The sequence below is a fragment of the Malania oleifera genome, chromosome 10 (assembly GCF_029873635.1).
Source record: "Malania oleifera isolate guangnan ecotype guangnan chromosome 10, ASM2987363v1, whole genome shotgun sequence".
In the NCBI taxonomy this organism is placed as follows: domain Eukaryota; kingdom Viridiplantae; phylum Streptophyta; class Magnoliopsida; order Santalales; family Ximeniaceae; genus Malania; species Malania oleifera.
The window spans coordinates 7,589,451-7,610,292 of NC_080426.1; the positions used below are offsets into that span (position 1 = coordinate 7,589,451).

Consider the following 20,842-nt stretch of genomic DNA (forward strand, 5'->3'; position numbering starts at 1 on the left):
TTCTCTTTATATAATCGTACTTCCGAATTCGACATGATAACGCAAACTATGTATTGGACCTAAGAATAGTATAGAGACTAATGAAATAGTAGTATATTAAATAGATGACACTCTTGGACAATATTTAGAACCATCTCATCACATGCACTACCCCTTCATATAAATTTAGAGTTTATCATTTGATTGACGAGACATGGAGAATCGGTCTCGAAATTTTGGGAGTTAACCCCTCGAGAACGTTGCAGCATCATGTATTTGAATAACAAACCCTCATTATTTTCTTTTCATTTATCCCTACAAATGCACACACCATAATTAAATGATAGAAATATATATATATATATATATATATATATATATATATATATATATATATATATATATATATATATATAAACACATGCCATTGCTGTTCCCTTGCAATCATGTCATTTTCTTGGAATGAATCTAGAATTACTAAATATTTGAATATGAGAGGGTGGGAAACAGAGATCTATTAAGTTCATGGGCATGTGTACTCTGCGGCAGCAGTACTGACTACTACGTACGCCTTAAATATATATATATATTGGTGAATGTCAATCAATGCATTAACCACTAGCTATGAACATACACATGTTGGGTTATTCCACATCGATTGGTTATAAAAGGGGTTGGTGGTCACTTATTAAGTGTGAGGAAAAGTCTCACCTCATGAGCTAGTTTTTAGGGCTGAAAAGATTTTACCACCCAACACTGGTATCAGAGTCTGGTTCACCAACATTCTCCCTAATGTGCCGTACCGGGGGAGACCTCGATGGTTGCCTTACTGGGGGAGATCCCGATGTATGAGGGGGAAATTGTTGGGTTATCCCACATTGGTTGTGAAAGAGGTTGGTGGTCACTTATTAAGTATGAGAGAAAGTCTCACCTCATGAGTTAGCTTTTGAGGTTGAGAAGACCCTAAACCACCCAAAAACGCAGACCGACCATTTTCCAAGAAACCAAAGTAAACCACCCTCCTTTCCCTCACCAGTGCTCCTGTTCCTCCTTGGGCGGGCCCCCCCCCCCCCCCCGCCAAAAAAAAAATTCTTGAAGAAATCAAAGAAAGTTATAGCTACCTCGCTTATACAAATTTACAATATATATCCCAGCTCACCCCTCCCTCCGTCCTTTACACCCCAGTGTTAAGAAATATACCACTCCCTTGCTCCCTCTCTCTCTCTCTCTCTCTCTCTCTCACACACACACACACACACACACAAATATACACACTCAAAAACACACAAACGCATGAAGCCATGAACCCAGAAGATAGAAATTAATTAATTAAGCATGCAAAGAACCCACCTCAAAACATCAAAGCAATTATCTACAATCACTGTACTACAATGGAGACAATTTTTCTGGGTCTCTCCCATGCAAATATGTCCATGTCAGTGACCCCCCCCCCCCCCCCCCAACAAATTAAGACAAAGCCCATGTTCCATCAATTATCCTGATTTAGAACTGCAACAGAATTGAATATATATACACGCATATAAACTAGCTGGCTAGCTAGCTAGCAACTAAAATTAAGTATGAGAGATTTCGCCGTGTATCCTGCAGGAACTTTCGGTGTCATGGTAAAGGGTGGATATTAGCAAGACTGCCAAGCCATTATTAGGTCATAATTTAGTAGTAAGCTAAGCTGCAGGCCAGCTAGGGTTCAGACTTGGAAGGATTGCTTTCCTTTTTTTGAGGGTATATAGGCCTTTATGTTGTAGTTTAGCACCCAATATATGGATCCACAGAAGTAAAACATAAACAAAAACAAGAGACCCGTAAGTAGTGCCAATTAATGATGTGATGACTTGTTGATAATGTTAATAGTTAACTAATCAGGTCTCATGATTTGTGAATATATAACTAACTAAATGTTATTTTAAAATGATTCCACAGATCGAGTTGCATGTTGTTATGTCCAATGGGGAATTGCATTGATGGGAAGCTAGCTAGGGAGGGGTTCGATCACATGATAGCTAAGGATAGAAGGAGAATTCATGAGATCGACGGAGCATTAGACCAGAAAATAATTAAATGTAGCGGGCTGCAGGTAGACGTGTGTGTACGTATGTACATATATATTTGGATGGGTGGGGGAGGGGGTGATGGTAATTGTACGGGTAAGAAGGCAATGTGCGTGGTGATCGATGTCTCCAATGCATAGTACCCTATGAGTGCTCCTGGCCGGACTGAAGTATATATACTGATCTGCTGAACTGATTTGACGTCAGTTACTGCCTTTCATTCCTTATAATTAACAAACTAGCTAGCTTACTTTCATCTCTCTCTCAAATCTTAATATCATTCTGCTGCTCCCTCCTTCTGTGCTTCTGGGCTATTATTTAAATTTTTAATTAACTTAGATGCAGTGCCTACAGCTGGATGTTCTGTTAGTTACACATGGTGCATACTTATATCTACAGAAAAAAGATATTACTCCTTTAGAAAGCCTAACTATAGAACTTACAATAAATCTAAGGACAAAAGACACACACACATATATAGGAGGAGGTTGTAAGACAATAAATAGGAGGTCTTGAGTTCAATTTAATGAGAATGTCATTTCTTAATTTATAAGGAGGGAATTGTGAGGACTGGAATTAGTCACGTCCTTTTCTAGTTTGGTGTTATAAAGGGATCAAAATAGCTCGTTTAGATTGAAATTTTGAGTGATTTTTTTTTTTATGGATGCATTTTATATATAGATAATATGTGCTCCTTTTTGGACTTAATGGTGAAATAATTAAGAAATATAAGTATTTTAAAAATTAAATACAAAAGAAAGTTTATGAAACTTTTGAAAATTTAAATTAAGTCTTTTATTTTTTATTTTTCCTCAAGAAAAAGGCTAGTGCATGATCTTGCCTTAATATTACTATATTATAATATTTCTTATTATAAATTAAATTAATTAATTGGGTAAAATCCAACAACACCCCTACACTTTTTGAAATATGACACTGCACCCCCTATATTTTTTAAAACTATCACAAAAACCCCTGAAATTTAATTTTATTGACAAAGTAAATCCTCCATTAGTTGACCGAGTCAATCAGTTGATGTTAGTACGACAACATATTAAATTATTTTTTTAAAAAATACAATAAAGAAATAATAAGTTATAGAAAATACTAAAATAATTATATTGTTACAAAATATTTTATATGTATATTTCATGAAAATTAAATTACTAAATATATCTTTAAAAAAATAAAATATATATAGTCTAAAAAATAGGCTTGAATTGGATGGTTTGTTGAATTGTAGCTTACCTTTTGAGTCTTGTCGAATATCGTATTTAATAACATAACAATTCAAATAGAACTAGGTTAAGTCAGTGAATTGTTTCGGTCAACCAATTAATATAAATTTGAGTTTTTGTTATTTATTTAGCATTCATATTTTTACAAGCAAAAAAACTAACATCTAATTTTATAATTTTAATTTATAAAGAATGAATTTTAAAGTTTTAGTTTATCTTTTTTTAACACTACAATTTGATAAGTTACTTGAATTTAAAAATGTTGAACCATGTTTTATTTGTTTTATGATATGTTTAACCGTTACATTTTTTAGTATTATAATTATTAGATATTTTGTAATTTACTAGTAATTTTTATTTTCTAATATTTTTTTAAAAAAATTGGGAATAATAATAGAATTTTTTTGTTATGCAAATTTCAATTAGTTGATCCAAAATGATTGGATCAGATAGACCAATTAATTTGAAACTTAGTTAGGTCTTTGAGTCACTTACTTAGTTTTCAAGAGATTATATTGATCATTTTTTTTTTCAATTTAACTTATTAAACATATTATTTTAAAATATTATTTTATTATGACTAAAATTAAAATTTTCACATATACTTACTGGTTGACTAACTATCAACTAATGGAAAGTTCATTTTGTCAACAAAATTGAATCTCAGAGGGTTTTTTGGTAGTTTTTGAAAACACGGGTGGAGTATCATTTTTAAAAAATTGGGGGTGTTGTTGGATTTTAACCTAATTAATTTATGTCACATTTGCTTGCTTAGCCGTGTTAGTAAGGTGAAAGTGGAATTAATGGAATATTGTAAAAAATTAAATGAAGAAGTACATGCTTGAATACTGAACTTGTTCATTATATTGGATTTTGTTCCATTTGTAGGTGCCAAAAGGTATATGGTTAAGTTTTCAATCTTCAATTCATGGTGCTTCATCTAGCTGAAGCTGAAATGTATACATATATAATATATTGATCACTAGAAAGTATGCAATTTAATCTCATACTCGTAACAGGTGTATGTATGCTGCAGTCAATCACCTTCTTAATTAATTAATAATCTACCATGTATGATCCAACCAAGTGACCAATCTGCGATAGCAGTGCATGCCAAAAATAGCCAAAGGAATAAAATGAAAATAAAAAATAAAAGAGATGCCTAAAATTAGAGCTTAACAGTTAAGTGCAACATGTATGAAAGTTGGGCTTTTCACTGATTCGATTCAAATTTAAAATAAGTAAACGTACACGAGGCGTGTTTAATTGCCATCTAATCAGCCAATACAAGATCCAGGGCAACGGATCAGAACAAAAGAACAACATTAGTTTAATATAATTAATAAATCAAGCAGAAGGTGTGCTTAATTAATTTGTTGTACTCTTATGGCTAGCTAGCTAGCTAGGTAGGTAGGCAGCAACTTCACCCTTGGTGGATGAGTCCCAAGCCTAAGCTCCAGATCCAAGGCCTCCATGGTGGTACCTGCTGAACTACTGCTACTGCTGGTCTCGTACCTCTGTGTCGACGTCTCAGATTGGAGAATGGCAATATTCTGTCTTTCATAATTAATGGAACATGGGTTGATCATCCACACTGGCCTTACTATCGACGAGGCATTAACTGGTCTTCCAGTCTTAGGTTTCTTACTCACAACATTTGCCTTTTGATCAATATTATAATGGGTTGAAGAAGTAGTACTTGGCGCTTTCACTACCACAGAATCCGACCAAGATGGAGGAGCAGCAAAAAGGGTTCCCTTGTGATTGTGTTCATGAACAATATTCTGAAGTGAAGAATAACAAGAAGAAGAAGAAGAGGTAGAGCCAGCATATGAATATTTTTTATCCCCAAAATTCTGTGCTACGTAGGCTTGAGACGAAGCAGCGGCAGAAACCCTAGCAGCATCAAGACTTTTGGGGCAGCAAATATGATCACTTGGGTCTTGAACTAAACATGCTTTACACAGATTATTTATATGTGTATGATCTTCATGATGTTTTTTATGATGATGATGATGGTGTTGGAGAACTTCAGAACCATTGGGACTATTAGGGGATTGCTTCAGCCTGGCTCTATCCCTTCTGTGAACATTCATGTGGCCGCCAAGGGCTTGAGCAGACCTGAATTCTCTCCCGCAAAAACTGCACCCATAAGATCTCGGCGGCCATCCGAGCTGCCCCGCCGCGTCTTCCGCAAAGGCCTGCTCTTCCCACGACTCGCTTGGCGCTGCCTGAAACTGTGATGATGACGATGGCGATGACGATTTCTCCAACATATGTTTCCTCCTGTTCATCCACATCCAGTGCTGATCATCGCCCAGAAATTCCTGCTGATTGTCCAGTAGTGTCCACCTTCCAGTACCGGAGTAGAATGGAACAAGTTGAAAATTTGAGACTGAGTTTTTCATGGTAGCTTGCTTGCAAGGGTTTAATGGGCGGGTCACAATTACCAGATGTGCATAAATATACAAATGGACAAAGGGAGCAAGCTAGCTACGGCTGCACACGCGTCTTTCTCTTTCTCTTTCTCTTGATCTGTCTGTGCTAGATAGCTAGCTATGGCTATATTGGTATTGAAATTGAAAACATGAAAGGTACCTGCGCGCGTGGATCGAGTGTAAAACGTGTATTGGAGGAATGGTTTTGCTGGGGTGCTGGGAGAATTGGAGCTAGCTGGTACCTAGATATGGGTTGCTAGCTGATGATATTCTTTTTCACTTTTGGATTCTTAATAATTTAGTGAAGCGGCTTCCCCTGCCCTGTTGCCGTTTGGCTGTGTTTTGCGACTTGATTTTATTCTTTGATATTTGTTACACAGTCAATATTGTTAGCTGTAGTTTTTTGGACAATTTCCCTATCTAAGGCCCCACAAATTTAGATCCATCTGTACCTTTCAATATATATATATATATGTACGCGTATAATATAGTTTAATATAATATTTATATATGTACTAAATGTACACATAATTGATCCAGATGATTGATGCCCTTGTCAAGTTGATATGTATATTACCCAATTAGCACTAGTAAGCTTCACAAAAAAAGTCTTGGAAAATACATCCTAGTCATTCACACCTTCCCTACTAGACAAAAAATTGGGCCTTAAGTTTCATGTCCTTAGCCATCATGCAAAAAAAAAAAAGGTTAGAAACTTTTCATGATTTCTGAATATTTTTTTAAAATTATAATTGCAACAGAATAAATACAAATAATCATAATCATTTTAGGATAGAATAAATATGGGTGATCATAAGTCATAACTATAGTAACCGACTTTGATCACATCAATAATATTAAGAAAAATATTGAATGACAAAAACTTTTGATGACATGGGTCCATGGGACAGGTGAACACAATTGTGTGAGGCCACATTGCTGCATCAAATACTCACCTATCATGTGGGTTTGTGTCATCACAAGCCCGCATTGCTCTAATATTGATAATAGAAGTGACAATATGGAATAAAGTTGCGTATATATTGTCATCATATATTAAATATATATCTACAATTTCTTGTATGCAAATGTATACCCAGCCAGCCGATCGATGAATTATGGACAATTAATATTAATTTTTTATAACAAGTGTTGAAATTTTGAAAAAGAAGAAAGAAAATTCTCATTGCAAGTGTCATATATTGTTTCGTTATGCACTAATATATATAAATAATATTATATACATTATATCCATGTCATTGTTTAAGATAAACCCTGCTTGATATGAACACTTCAAAATAATTTTTCATTGGATTTTATGTGGATAGATAGGTATAGAGGTCTTCCCTTCTCCTTCACGTCAACCCTGCAAGTCAAAATGAGACTTTTTTAAATACATCTCTCTCTGAAATCGTCAGTGCATGCATAATTTTGTTTAACATATATATATTATATGCAAATTCTTAGCTACGTAACTAGCTATATATATATATATATATATATATATATATATATATATATATAGATGTTGGACTGCTTAGATCAGGTATAGTCCGTGGCCAGCGACCTTTACAACTAGTTAATTTGTTATTTCCGTAGAAAAAGGAGAGCTTCAATTCCAAGGAGTAGTTAGCTACTACTGGCTAGCTTTAATTTATTTAAGCTATATAGTATAGTTTAGTATATAGCAATTAATGTTGGATAAAGAAATAAAAAGAAGCAAAGTAGTAATTAACAAACCACAAACGGTATGAGTGAAATGGGGAAAGATGGTACGATGGGTGATGGGGGACTAAAAAAACTCAGGCTCCCCCACTCAAAATTTGGTCTAAACCCACCGTGATTTAAAGGGTCAAGGCCGCGCTTGATATTGCGTCACCCAGCGGTCAACTCGTTCATACCTTCATGTTTGCTATATATATATATATATATATACAAGAATTCCTTGCCATACATGCAATTTGCCAATTAATTATGATTTATGTTATATCAGTAATATGATGAAGGTTCCACTTGGACTTCATGTCAAGGTTGGTATCAACTATTAATTAACTAACCTTGATTTATGTTTTTCATTTAATCGAAGTTCGTCGTTGAAATCGAGCGCCCATTTAAATGAACCTCGATTAAATGAAAAACATAAAGGTATATATATAGTGTTTGGGAGTATGACTTTTGAAATTTGAAAATTGTGTAGATTTAATTAATGAAACTCAATATAATTTTGTACTATATATGTTTTGTCCAATTCCTTACAAATCTAAACACAAGGTAAAGGCGAAAGTTTAGTAGGCTCAAATTACACATTGAGATGGAAGCTAATCAACTAACGCTTGAACTAAGTTCTTTAATTGAAATTTTGTAATAGGATTCTCAAAACCAATACATTACCCACATATCACATTGACAACACGCTAGCATGATAGTGTGAATATCTCAATCGCTCCCACTTAAATACACAATTATCCCGAATCATTCTATATCATAAGCATTTGTCATAGTCTACTTTCACATGAGTTGAACACAGTATCACTACAACCTTACCATCCCCCTCACCACGAGGTAACATACCTTTGTAATGCATATTCACCTCCCCATGTGTGCAACATCAAGAACTTTTGGAATACTCATTAATTAGTCCAAAATATTTAATCCAAACATGGAAGTATTCCTACCCAAGATTAAAGAACATCATCTAGACACAGATCCTACATTTCCAAGAGAATATACGACCTCAGCAACCCTAGGATTCCAATCATCAATTAATATTTATATAGAGTGGCTCTTCTAGCTGATGGAGTCTTGATCTTGTAATCGCTATGTAACAAAATATCCATTCAAAATTTAATGGTTAGATTCCACCTTTCTCATTGATCAACACTCTTTCTAGAATAAGGAATCAAGGTATATAGACACATGATTAGCTATACGAAGATTTTCCTTCAATTACCTAGTTATCTGCTAGCCAGTCAATTTAGCAATTTGCAAAAAGTTTAGGAAGAAATTACAAAGTAATCATCATAAATTTTTCATTATTAATGGTCATCCAACAATATCGCAAGTTAGTAGAATAGTGCATAAAATCCTACCCTAAAAACACTAAGAAAAATGGCTACGATTGTTCAGTTAATGGAGACATTACAACTTTAAATTGCCTAAGCTAGGGATCGGAGGGATAAGGTTATGTTTACCTTAAATTTGAGACGTTTATTTTTAAAGTTATATCTAGACTATATGACACTTAATTTCTATATATAAAAAAAAATTCAGACCAATTAAATTAATCCTAATCATTCATAAACTTTTCGACTTAATTTTACCTACATAAAATTCTTTTTTTGCACACGAACCCTAAAATACATTACTTGGCATTGTTAGTGTGAATTGACAACCAAAATGGAATAATTGTCTTACATTATTGAAGTATGATGACTTTAAGTGTACATATAGGATGAGAGATGGATTATCTGGCGTTGCGTAAATCAAGTCTAACGTGATCCTCTAATAAATTGAAAAAAATAATTAAATAAAATTGAGGGGCTCTAGCTAGGGATAATTGAGAGTAAATGAAAGGGTTGTTGCTTGCAAGGATTCCTTTTCATTCATTAATGGCTCCAACACCATTAATTCCCAAAGCTTAAACAATTAACACTAACACTAATTATATGGGACACCAACTTTCCTTCAATTATTAAATATTATACATACGTGTCTACATGTGTCTACCTATATATAGTATGCTTATTTGTGGCAGTGGATTTGTCTTATGTATATATTATTGAATGATGATATACATGCACACATAGAAATATAAAATTTGTAGCTAAAATTGATGTCGTCTATCTCTCTGATCAAGTTGTGAAGAGAAATTGTTTGAAAGATGCTTCTTGCTGCCGCAAACTGCAAACATCTGTCTCTATTGATCATTACAAAACAACAAAGAAAAAGGAAAAGAAAAAGAAGAAGAAACAGGGCATTAAAAAATTGACATAATTAATTATAAGGACTAATAATGATCGAAGATAAGTCTCGCAGGGTCCAGAATACAGAAACTATTTAAATACTTTCCTTTTTCTTTTCTTTTTTTCTTTTTTGCCGACTAAGAGGTGGATTGATGAATTGAAGGAAATTAATTAATTCGTACAGTATATATTAGACGCGACGTGACACTTAATTATATATATGCTGGCCTGATCCAAAGAGCACAATTAGAGAGAGAGAGAGAGAGAGGATGCACTGGGTGCATGATGTATCATTCGTAAAATGGCTATTCATACCACGTGAAACAAAAAAATATTTTATCCCATATCTTATTATTTTTCACACCTTATTATAATGTTGGAATTCAAAAGTCATAAAGTTTAAACCATTAGATGTTCATAGATAGATTAAATATACATATATTTAACTATTTCTGTTGCTGTTAAAAATTGAATGGTTAACGTGGATTGATTTTTTACCGCAACCACCTACAAGAATTCAAACAGAAATGGTTTGGAGGACTTAAGGTGTACTCGGGGAGATCGCTCCGATGTCTAAATTAGGGACTATAGTAGGTTTAGATTGCAGTAGTGAGAGTTTTCTATGAGCCAATAGGGACCGTGGATGATAATGAAGATGTGTCTTGGGGGTCGGGTTGACCAAACGTCAAATTGATGCATAGAAGTCATGTCTGCATTCCGAACTTTACCCTGATCAGCGAGACCTGGGGGCGGAGGACGCTGATCCGTAGGTTTGGTGCCGCACCAGGGGGTCCGAAAGGCTTGTTGGTGGTTGGAGTTCCTATGTAATAAAAAGAAGAAGAAGATGAGAACGTGTTAAAATAAATAATATTGTATTATTCCAGAATTGATTACAAAATGTTATCTTTACAGTGGTATTTATACTAGTATATAAAATGAAAAATACAACTGAATTAATAACTAACAAATAAACAACTAAACTAACTAACAAATTAACAACAAAATTAACAATTCTAATACGCCCCCTCAAGATGGAGATGGTGAATAAAGATTTCACATGACCATCTTGCGGTAAAAAGATGATGAAAAAAAAAAAAAAAAACTCCATTAATGTGAAGCATGACAGCAGCAGAGAAGCCAACAGCGACGAAGATGATCCCTAGGAGAAGATGTTGATGCATAGAGCAGGCGAGATGTGCCGACGAAGACGAAAATTGCTACGAAGTGAATACCAAAAATATAGCCAAAAACGAAGGAAAATCCTGTAAAAATTTCCTTCACAAATCAAGAAACTCCAAGAGATCAACTGTCTCTGAGAAGGAGTGACGAAACATGACATAGCCGAAGCAGAAATAGCTGACCAGCAGATCAGACCCAATACGAGTGATCCAGAGACGACACGGAGATGACAACACGAACTAGCAAATCAAACCAAAGATGAGAGTGGAGAGCTGCGAAGTCACTTTGAAGTGCGAAGCTCCCGACCGACAATCACTGCAACTAAAAACAAATCAAAGAAAATAGAGATATACCGAGCTGTATTCTAACACGGGTCCTGGAATAAGGACATTGGAATCGGAGAAGTGGCCGAAAAATCCAAGGTCGCAAGAGGACCCAAGATGAGTGGCGAAGGCGAAGACACTTGAAGGCTTTGTGAGTTGGCTTCCTCAACAAGTTAAAGAAAGCACTTCTTGAAACTAAGAGAGAGCGGAAAATGCGCACTAGAGACTTTGAACTACTGACATTGTAATGTCACAACCCGAATAATAATGGCATTTAAATAATAATAAGGAAGGGAAATGGAGACGTTAACAGAAGGAAGGAATAATCAAGGGAAATCATCAGGGCTTCGTCGACGAATACATGGGATTCGTCGACGAAGGTGTAAGAGGATTCGTCGACGAAGAAATACCGAGAGAGGTTTTGAACCAACTGAATTTCGTCGACAAGGACTGAATTTCGTCAATAAAAATATTAAAGGATTCGTTGACAAATGATGTGGCTCGTCGACGAATTTAGTTCTATAAATACTAAAAAATCCGAATTTTTGTTACTTCATAACTAAGCAACTCATTTTCTCTCTCTTCCCTTCGGTTCTCTATCTCTCTCTCTCTCTCTCATCGATTTTGGGCCGGATTTACGCCAGTTCAACAATCCAAAGTTACCACGACGCTCCTAAGGAAGTTCTCTCCAAATCTGCCGGAGCGGATCGCTGGTGAAAGTAAGTTGGAAATCATCCCTAAGTTGAGGTAAGACTTTTTAAGCCAAATTTGACCTTACGGTAGTTATAGGAAATGATGTACACGTAAAAATACTGAAGTTTAGTACTGTGAGTTTTCATTTTCAGGGTCTTGATCAGGAAATCCTACGGGTGTCAGGTTAGGATATTTTAGGAGCTTTCTTAGTAGCCAGGTATGGGAATAAACTAAAACAGTCACTTTCATGCAAATTATTATTATTTATGAGAAAAATTATTTTCTGAAAAACAAATATTATAGCTATAAATTACGAAAGAAATGTACGTCTGAGGAAAATACTGCTGATATATTGAAATGTATATATATGATTTTAAAATGCAATGTATGGTTTTTTACAGCAAATGTGTGGCATGAATATTATTTTACGTGGAAAAATATTTTGAAATGATAATGATATGAATGTAGTATGATTTGAGAAGTTATGAAAGTATACAGTACATTATGATTCTGACAAATATATGATTAAATGATTATTTTCAAAATGATGTATTTATATATGATTTCGGTGCAAGGCCGTATATATGTATGATTCCAGAGTAAGGCCGTATGTATGTATGATTTCGGTATAAGGCCGTATGTATGTATGATTTCGGCGCAAGGCCGTATCTATGAAATGTTCGGTGCAAGGCCATAGTTATGAAATGTTCGGCACAAGGCCGTAATTATGAAAGATGCTATAATATCACATATTATATGTTATCAGAATTCGAATGTTAGTTTAACTCAGTTTCAGGAGCTCGGTACCGTAGCTATATAGATAAAATATCTATGTTCAGATTAGTGCTAACAACCCCACAAGGGAGTGGGAGATGGATAGTCGATGTGACTTTTAGTGTATAGTTGTAGACATCCACCTGACGGTCCAGACCAGGGTGTGATGGGCCCATCGTACTTACGGACATATTTTTTAACTCGGCAGTGGTCGGCCAACCATTATCGGGTCCCGCCTTCGGGCTGCACAACTCGTCATGGGGGGTAATACATAACATTAGCTAGCTATTCATCGTGAGTATGTTTTCAGTATTATTAGTTATAACAAATGTTTTATAAACACTATGATTTATTAGCAAATATGAAAGCATATGATGATTCAGTATATTATGATGAATGTTTACAGATATATGAAATGTACTGTATATCTATATTATCATTAAACGTTCATGTTGCCACACAACTGTATTTAGTTTATTTTCCTTTACCGAGATGTGTCTCACCCCCAACATTAATTAATTTTTCATGAGACTCTAAGAGACTGGCGAGTCGTGACTACCATTGAGTTAGTGATATATTATCCTATTATGAGGGTAAGCAACGTACTAGGATCAGGATTGTTTTGGTTATGGGATCCTAGATGTATTTTGAAATATTTTGGAAGAATGTAAATAAATACAGTATTTTGGGAATGTAGATAACTCTGGTATTATGATTTATGATTGAATGATTGAAATTTTATATTTACTGCTGCTTAGGTTTCCGCTGTGATTGACAGATATCCTCGTTACCTACGGGTTCGGGTTGACTTTTCTATTTATTATATTTCATTTTCTATTAAGGAATTTGAGGTCGTTACATGGTAACGCCCCAAATCCTTAAACCCGGGTCCCGTGCGTTATACCTGAAAAAATCTCTGATAATCCATGATCCATGATATACGCAGCGAAAAACATAAACATAATTTCCATATGATATAAAAACCATAATCAATAATACCAGAGTTTACTACCCCTATACAACATCCATACTATCCATCAAACACCTGCATTACCATACATACACAAATTTTCAAAACATTTCAATATGTTCACAACCATTCCATTCTCAACAAACTTAAAACATAAAGACATAAAATATAAATATTTACATCCCCCAAAGTATATAAAAAATATACCCTTTCTCTTTATATAATCCTCAAATGGCTAAAAACGCTCAAGCTTTCTAAGCCCGACCTCGAGGATGTCCTTTAAAAGAAATAATCATATTCGGGTGAGACACATCTTAGTAAGGAAAGAAACAATATATTAAACACAACGTGTGGCTAACATGAGGTATATAAATATCATTTTAATAACATTTGTAAAATATTTTCATAAACATTGAAATCATTCTCTGAATCTAAACAATCACATGCAAAGGTTTAACCCACAAGATTACCCAAGGATAGGGGTGATTACCCGCCCATACAAGTAGTACCCCTCTACTCTAAAACATTTGGCAACCCAAAGGTCACAATTGAAGCATACCAGGGCATTCACCTTACTCAGTAAGCCCTCAAGTATTAGACTGATCTTGTACTCACACCGTTCAATAATAGCTTACGGGCAAAGGCCCTAAAGATGGAGAAATCTACCTACACATACAAGTAGGTTCCCTCTGCCCTAGTGCGTTATGTAGCTACCGCCACATTTGAAGCTACTAGTGCACTCGCCTTTCTCAACAAACCCTCAGACGAAGAATACGCCCCGCCCAAATCATAACATGTTCTTCGTACATAAATACTTCTAATATCATAATACAGTCTTTATTTAATCATACACATCCATTCATGTTCATAACTTAACATTGCATTACATTTCACTTTAAACGACTCTTTCCCATTTGTATTGTTCACATTTCACATTTCATTTCCATTGTCATTTCAATGCATAACATTTTCATTTCATTCCTTCGTATTATAGCTGGTCTTTAGCCATCATTTGTTAGTCCACATAGAAATGCGCGAGAATCTACTACAGTTAGTCCACATAAAAATGCGCTAAAATCTACTAACATGGTTGTCTTTCAGTTGTCTTACATTTACGTGGTTGCAATTAACATATACAAGCAATTTTGTCCATATCATATTTTATTCTCAATACTTACTTACTTAGCCTGAATCTCATACATTTTACATATATTTGCATAGAGTCTCATGCCATACAATTTAACAGTAAAATTCATATGCATTCCTCACAAAATAAGTCAACCCATAATTAATATTTATATACTAAAAATAAAGTTAATTTCTTACTTAATTCCTCAAAAAATTCTTTTCACTTTCATTCGTTTACTTTCACATGTACATAGTTTTATAAACAATCCTAGGTTCAGAAAACATAAATTTTATGGTTGACATTTTAAACCCACATAAAAGCATATATATACGTAAGTAACACATAATTCCTTTTAATTCATGAAAAACTTGATTTAATATATAAATTTTCCCCTTACTTGAATTCTCGAACTACAACGACAGGAATCCCACATAAATGCCCATGGCGCTCACCTAGACCCTGATTCAAAAGTCTTAGTTCCATTAAATTATTCATAAATAAAACACTATTTAAATATTTCCTAGGACGATAATTTCTAAATTAATAGTTATACTCGCAAATATAAACAATTTGTCAAATTTTCCAAATCCACTCTCGCTTTGGAGTAGGGCCTAGAAAACCATAATTGGAAGTTTACCTACGTCAAAATGACAACAATCACAATTAGGACCACGTGGTGGTACCCGATCATCGATTTATTTACAGAGAGGGGTGTTTTAGGGCCTAAAAGTCGTCGACGAGAAATAAGTGTTTGTCAACGAAACTCCTTGCACTCGTCGACGAAATGTCGTGGCTCGTCGACGAGTCTGCATTTTATAAATATGCTGAACCCAGATTTGTAGCGAGGAAATTTGCATGTGGAGCTTCTCTCTCTAGATTTTCGCCCTCCTTACCTTCTTTCTAACTTTCTGGCTCAGGTTTTCGCTGGTTCGACGATATGAAGCCGCCACGCTATTCCTGGGAAGATTCTCTTCATATCTTTTGGAGTAGATCGTTGGTTAGGCTAACTTGGGAACCATCCCAAAATTTGGGCAAGTTAGTTAATTTCAGTATTATTGGGTATTTGGTGTTTCTAGACTGAGGAGAATATGTTTGGAAAGGAAATACTAACGTTTTGTTGGGGAAAATGTTAATTTCAGGGTATTATGCTGGGAACATTGGACGTGTAAGAATCAGGGGTTTTGTGGGCTTCTTAGAAAGGCAGGTAAGGGGATAAATTAAGACAGAATTTTTCATGAAATTATTTATTATTTTACATCATTAAATTTCAAGAAAGTACGTATATTATATAATTATGTTTGGGAAATACTGTTATGAATAGGAATATGATTTAAACGTGTTTAATAAAAAAATATGATTTTGAAACAGATTTTACATTCAAGAGATTACCCTATTTCTATATGGCATCAGTTTAAATTTTCATAAAATTATGTATATCAGAATAGAATGTTATTCCCAGATCAAGCATGTTACGATAGTTTTCAAGGCAATTATGAAACAATACAGGAACCATGATTTTACATATTAAACAGTACAGAAAAATTATGTTTAGTATATTATGATATGTCGGCGCAGATGTCGTGATTCATGTTATATTATGCCAGTGCAGATGTTGTGATTCATGTTATGTTATGTCGGCGCAGATGCCGAGATTCATTTTGGCGCAAATGCCATAATCATGTATGACAAGACATAATTTATGAAATATTTACATGACAGTTATTATTATGAAATACGAAACAACTATGTTCAGTATACGAAACTTATTATATGATATTAGAACCCAGATGGCATGGTTTAGTTTAGTTTCAAGAGCACGGTACCGTAGCTATATGTTCAGAATTATGATCGTGCTACCACACAACCAATAGTGTGAGACATGATAGTCGATGTGGCTTCAGTATAGAGTGGAGTAGCCCCTTGAAATTTCGGGACTAGGAGGGACAGACCCATCGTATTTACAGACTTATGATCGATCGAGCATGGTCGATCAGCCATTGCTAGGTCTCTCCTTCGGGTTGCACAACCTAGTCATGTGGGGGTAAGACATGACATCAGTTAGCTATCTATCCTGGGTATATTTCAGCATTGTACAGACATATAAGATGATTTGCATGGTAGTAATTTAGTACATTATATTATGTTACGAAGAATCATGTTTTATTCAGGTATGATATCAACAATTTTTACCAAATATGATGTATGTACTGATATTATGTATAACACGAAAACACTTATGTTACCACACATTGATATTAGTTTATTTCCTTTACTGAAAGGTGTCTCACCCTAACTATATAAACATCTCAGGAAATCCAGGTAGAGGAGCGAATAGAGCTTCGCAACAGTAGAGATCGGTGGGGCTACCCTATCTGAAGGGTGAGTTGTTAAGTTAGGGTCGGGTTTATTTTTGGGTTGAGACCCTAGGGTACTTTTGGACTTTTGTGGATGTTGTATATATAATAGTTTTAGTATAACTCTGGTATTGTGGTTGGCTGTATGGTATGTTGTAATTTATGTTTCCTGCTACTTAGGTATCAGAGCTGTATTTTGGGTATATCCCTAGTACCCATGAGTCCAAGTTGATTATGCTATTCAGTTGAACAATGTTGGCCTTACAAGGCTTAAAATCTTGTTTTAATGCTAACAAACAAGTGGAACTTAACATTTTTGGTTGAGTGGTGATATTTCAGAACTCACAAGGATCACATATATGAAAGTAAGGTCAAAGTACTCACAAGGATCAAATGAAACTTAAAAGAGTCAAAACATGGATTTAAAGATGATTTAAATAAAGTTTGAAGATTATGAGAGCATGCATATTAAATTGAACTTGCTAAAAGCCTAAAGTACATTGAAAGTTTGAAGAAAAGATGAACTCAAAGTAAGGACATACATGAAGACTTCAAGAGTTGAAGGAATCTTAAGGAAGTTTCATGTAAGTACTTCAAATAATTTCAACATAGATACATGAAACTCTTAGGTTAATTTTTTGGACCTAGATATGTTTTAAAATACTTGGAAAATATTTTTATAAGGTGAAAATATATTTCAAAAAGATTAAAATTATTTTTGGAATGAAAAACACCAAAAAGAGGTTTTTCCAAATGCTGTCATTTTTTCTACATCTGCATTGAGATGCTTTTTTCTCTATCAAGAACTCCTTATTTTAAAAAGTGTTCAACATAAAAGTTATAGGATTTTCTCTTACCTTTATTTTGACAACAAGAACACCCAATTTGGAGTTGTATATAAAAAGTTATGATCAAAATATTGAAAAAGGGTTGAAATTGTCAAGTGACTGACCTTGTCTGTTCAGGCGCTTAAACAGCACACAGAACAACCTCAGGCGACTGACCCTATGAGTTCAGGTGAGGGAAAGGTATTAGCACCCCCTACGCACCCATTCTTACGAACGGTACTAGATTAATTAAAAATTATCTCAAAATAAATTTAATAAGCCTTAGAAAATTATGACCTTCCAAAAGTCAAAGAAAATGCACAAAATAAAATATTATATAAGTATTCTCTTATAACCGGGGCATACCATACTATGAAGGGCTCAATGCCTCCCTTTGCAATCATCGGGAAGGAAAATCAAAAAAATTGGGTACGAAGTACACTCCCGGGGGTTTTGAAATCTATAGGTTTTTCTAAGTAGGAAAATACTATTCCGGAAGATTTTTTGGAATTTTTTCTGGATGAAAATAATTTTCTGGGGCTAACAAACATTTTTGTGATTTTTTTTTCTAAGGGTGAAAACATTTTTTGTGATTTTGGCTATGTTTCAATGCTTTTCTCGAACTTCAAACTAGCACAAACAAAAAGCATGGAAATCAAAATATGAAAATATTTTTGGGATTTTATATTTTTTTGTGAATTTTTTTGATATCTAAATAATAATAAACAAGTGAGATGAAGAAAACCGAGGTAAACCTGTTCGGGGAAGGAGCCGGTTAAGCACTAACTGGTCCGGGAAAAAACCAGTTTAAGGTCTTGGTTGAGACCATAAGGTTTAGAGTATAGGTGTGAACATGTGCATGAATATAAGTGCATGCATATATGTGCATGAGTATGTGAGTGTGCGTATTGCATGCATGTACGTGCATGACTAAGTGAATGCATGTGTATGAAGGTGTTGAGTGCATATGCATGCATGTGTGTATGAGAGTGTTACGTGCATGTATGCATGTACGTGAATGAGTAACTATGTGAGTGCGTGGATGTGTAAGCGATGCATGAAGTGCGTATAAGCATGAATGCGTGACCATGGTATACGTACATAAATGCATGGATATGTGACTGTGTGTGTGAGTACATGCTTGAGTATAAATGTGTTGCATGCAAACATTTTTACATGTGTGAGTGTGTATGCATATGAAAACTATCTTAAAAATATTTTTAGAAATTTTCCATAGTTTTTAGATTTATTGGAATTTTTTTGTGTTTTTTCAAGTATCAAAATATTTTTCTGAACTTAAAATAATATTTTATTTTTTTAGAACTTTTCTCCAATTTTTGATTTTTTTTTTGAAATTTTATGAGTTATTAAATGTTTAAATTGAAATAAATAACTGAATTGATTTTTTACCGGTTCAAGGGCCCAACCGATTTAAGTGACAACCGGTTTAAAACGGGTCAACCACTTTAGGGTCTTGGTCAAGACCAACGGGCCAAAGGAGGTGAGGATTGTGAAGATAATCGATCTTGGCCGTTCATGGGAGGGTCCAGATCCGATGACAGAGGAGAGGCCACACGACCCTCTGAATACGTGGAGAATGGGGCATCCACGTGTCATTTTCTGTGGTGCAGACAAACTTAAAAAAAAGGAAAATTCTTTTTCTTTGTATTCTTTTCTTTTCTTTCTAATCTCTCTTTTCCTTCTTCGTCCCTCTTCTTCTCTTCTTCTCTTGTTCTTGCCAAACCGAAACCCTAGCCCCGTCTCCTTCTTCTCTCGCCATCCTCCTTAGCATCTCCACCCGACATCTCCCATGGCCGCCTCTTTTCCTCTCGTCTCTTTTCTCGTTTCTACAAGCTCATACCCGAGAACCCATGTAACGTCCTACTTATCTTAATCATATAATAGAACATAGTAAATAAAATAGTCAACTTGAACCCGTGGGTAGCAAGGACACCTGTCATACACAGCGGAACCTAGACATCAGTAAATGTAAACCATCAACCTCATTACCCCAAAATACATAATACTAGAGTTAAATATAATCCCAAAACACTGTATTTACATACAATCTCCAAAAATACCAAAAATATATTCATATCTAGGGACCTACAACATGAATTTCCTGCCCCTAGATCAAAACTTACCCTCCTAACAAGGTAGTACCACTCTATCTCAACCGCGGCCTTGATCCGTCGGTCTTTTTGGGTTCCCTGAAAATCATTTAATGTTCGGAGGTGAGACACTTCTCAGTAAGGGAAAATAAACTAAATACAACTGTGTGGCAACATGAATACTTAATGATAATATAGATATACAGTACAATCTTCATACCAGAAAACATTCATCATTTAATAACTGCAAAAACGTATACTTTCATATTTCTAATAAATCATACTAATCATAACTGTATGGTATAGCTAATAATACTGAAAACATACCCAAGATGAATAGTTAGCTGATGTCATGTATTACCCCCCATGACGGGTTGTGCAACCCAAAGGCTGGACTTGACAATGGCTGGCTGACCACTGCCGAGTCAAAAATGCTTGTAAGTACGATGGACCCGCCACATCTTGGTCCGAACTGTCAGGTGGACGTCTACAATTCTACACTGAAAGCCACATCGACTATCCATCTCCCACCCCCTCGTAGGGTGGTTAGCACCAATCTGAACACAGATATCTGATCTATATAGCATTTAAAATAAATGGATTGATAGCATTTTCTATAATTTCATAAATACGATCTCGCGTCGAACATTTCATAAATACGGCCTCGCGCCGAACATTTTATAAATACGGCCTCGCGCTAAAATCATACGTAAAACATGGCCTCACGCCGGCTATCAATCACAGCCTTGCGCCGAATATCTCATACATATCATTCTGAATAATAAATCAATTATCA

General features: G+C 34.9%; 1 protein-coding gene across 1 annotated transcript; it reads right to left on the bottom strand.

Annotated features, from left to right (window-relative positions):
* Positions 1–4,480: 4,480 nt before the first annotated feature.
* Positions 4,481–6,047, bottom strand: LOC131165843 (zinc finger protein 10-like). Its single transcript, XM_058123960.1, has one exon. The coding sequence runs from the start codon at positions 5,692–5,694 to the stop codon at positions 4,681–4,683; it is 1,014 nt and encodes a 337-aa protein (XP_057979943.1). The 5' UTR covers positions 5,695–6,047; the 3' UTR covers positions 4,481–4,680.
* Positions 6,048–20,842: the final 14,795 nt, after the last annotated feature.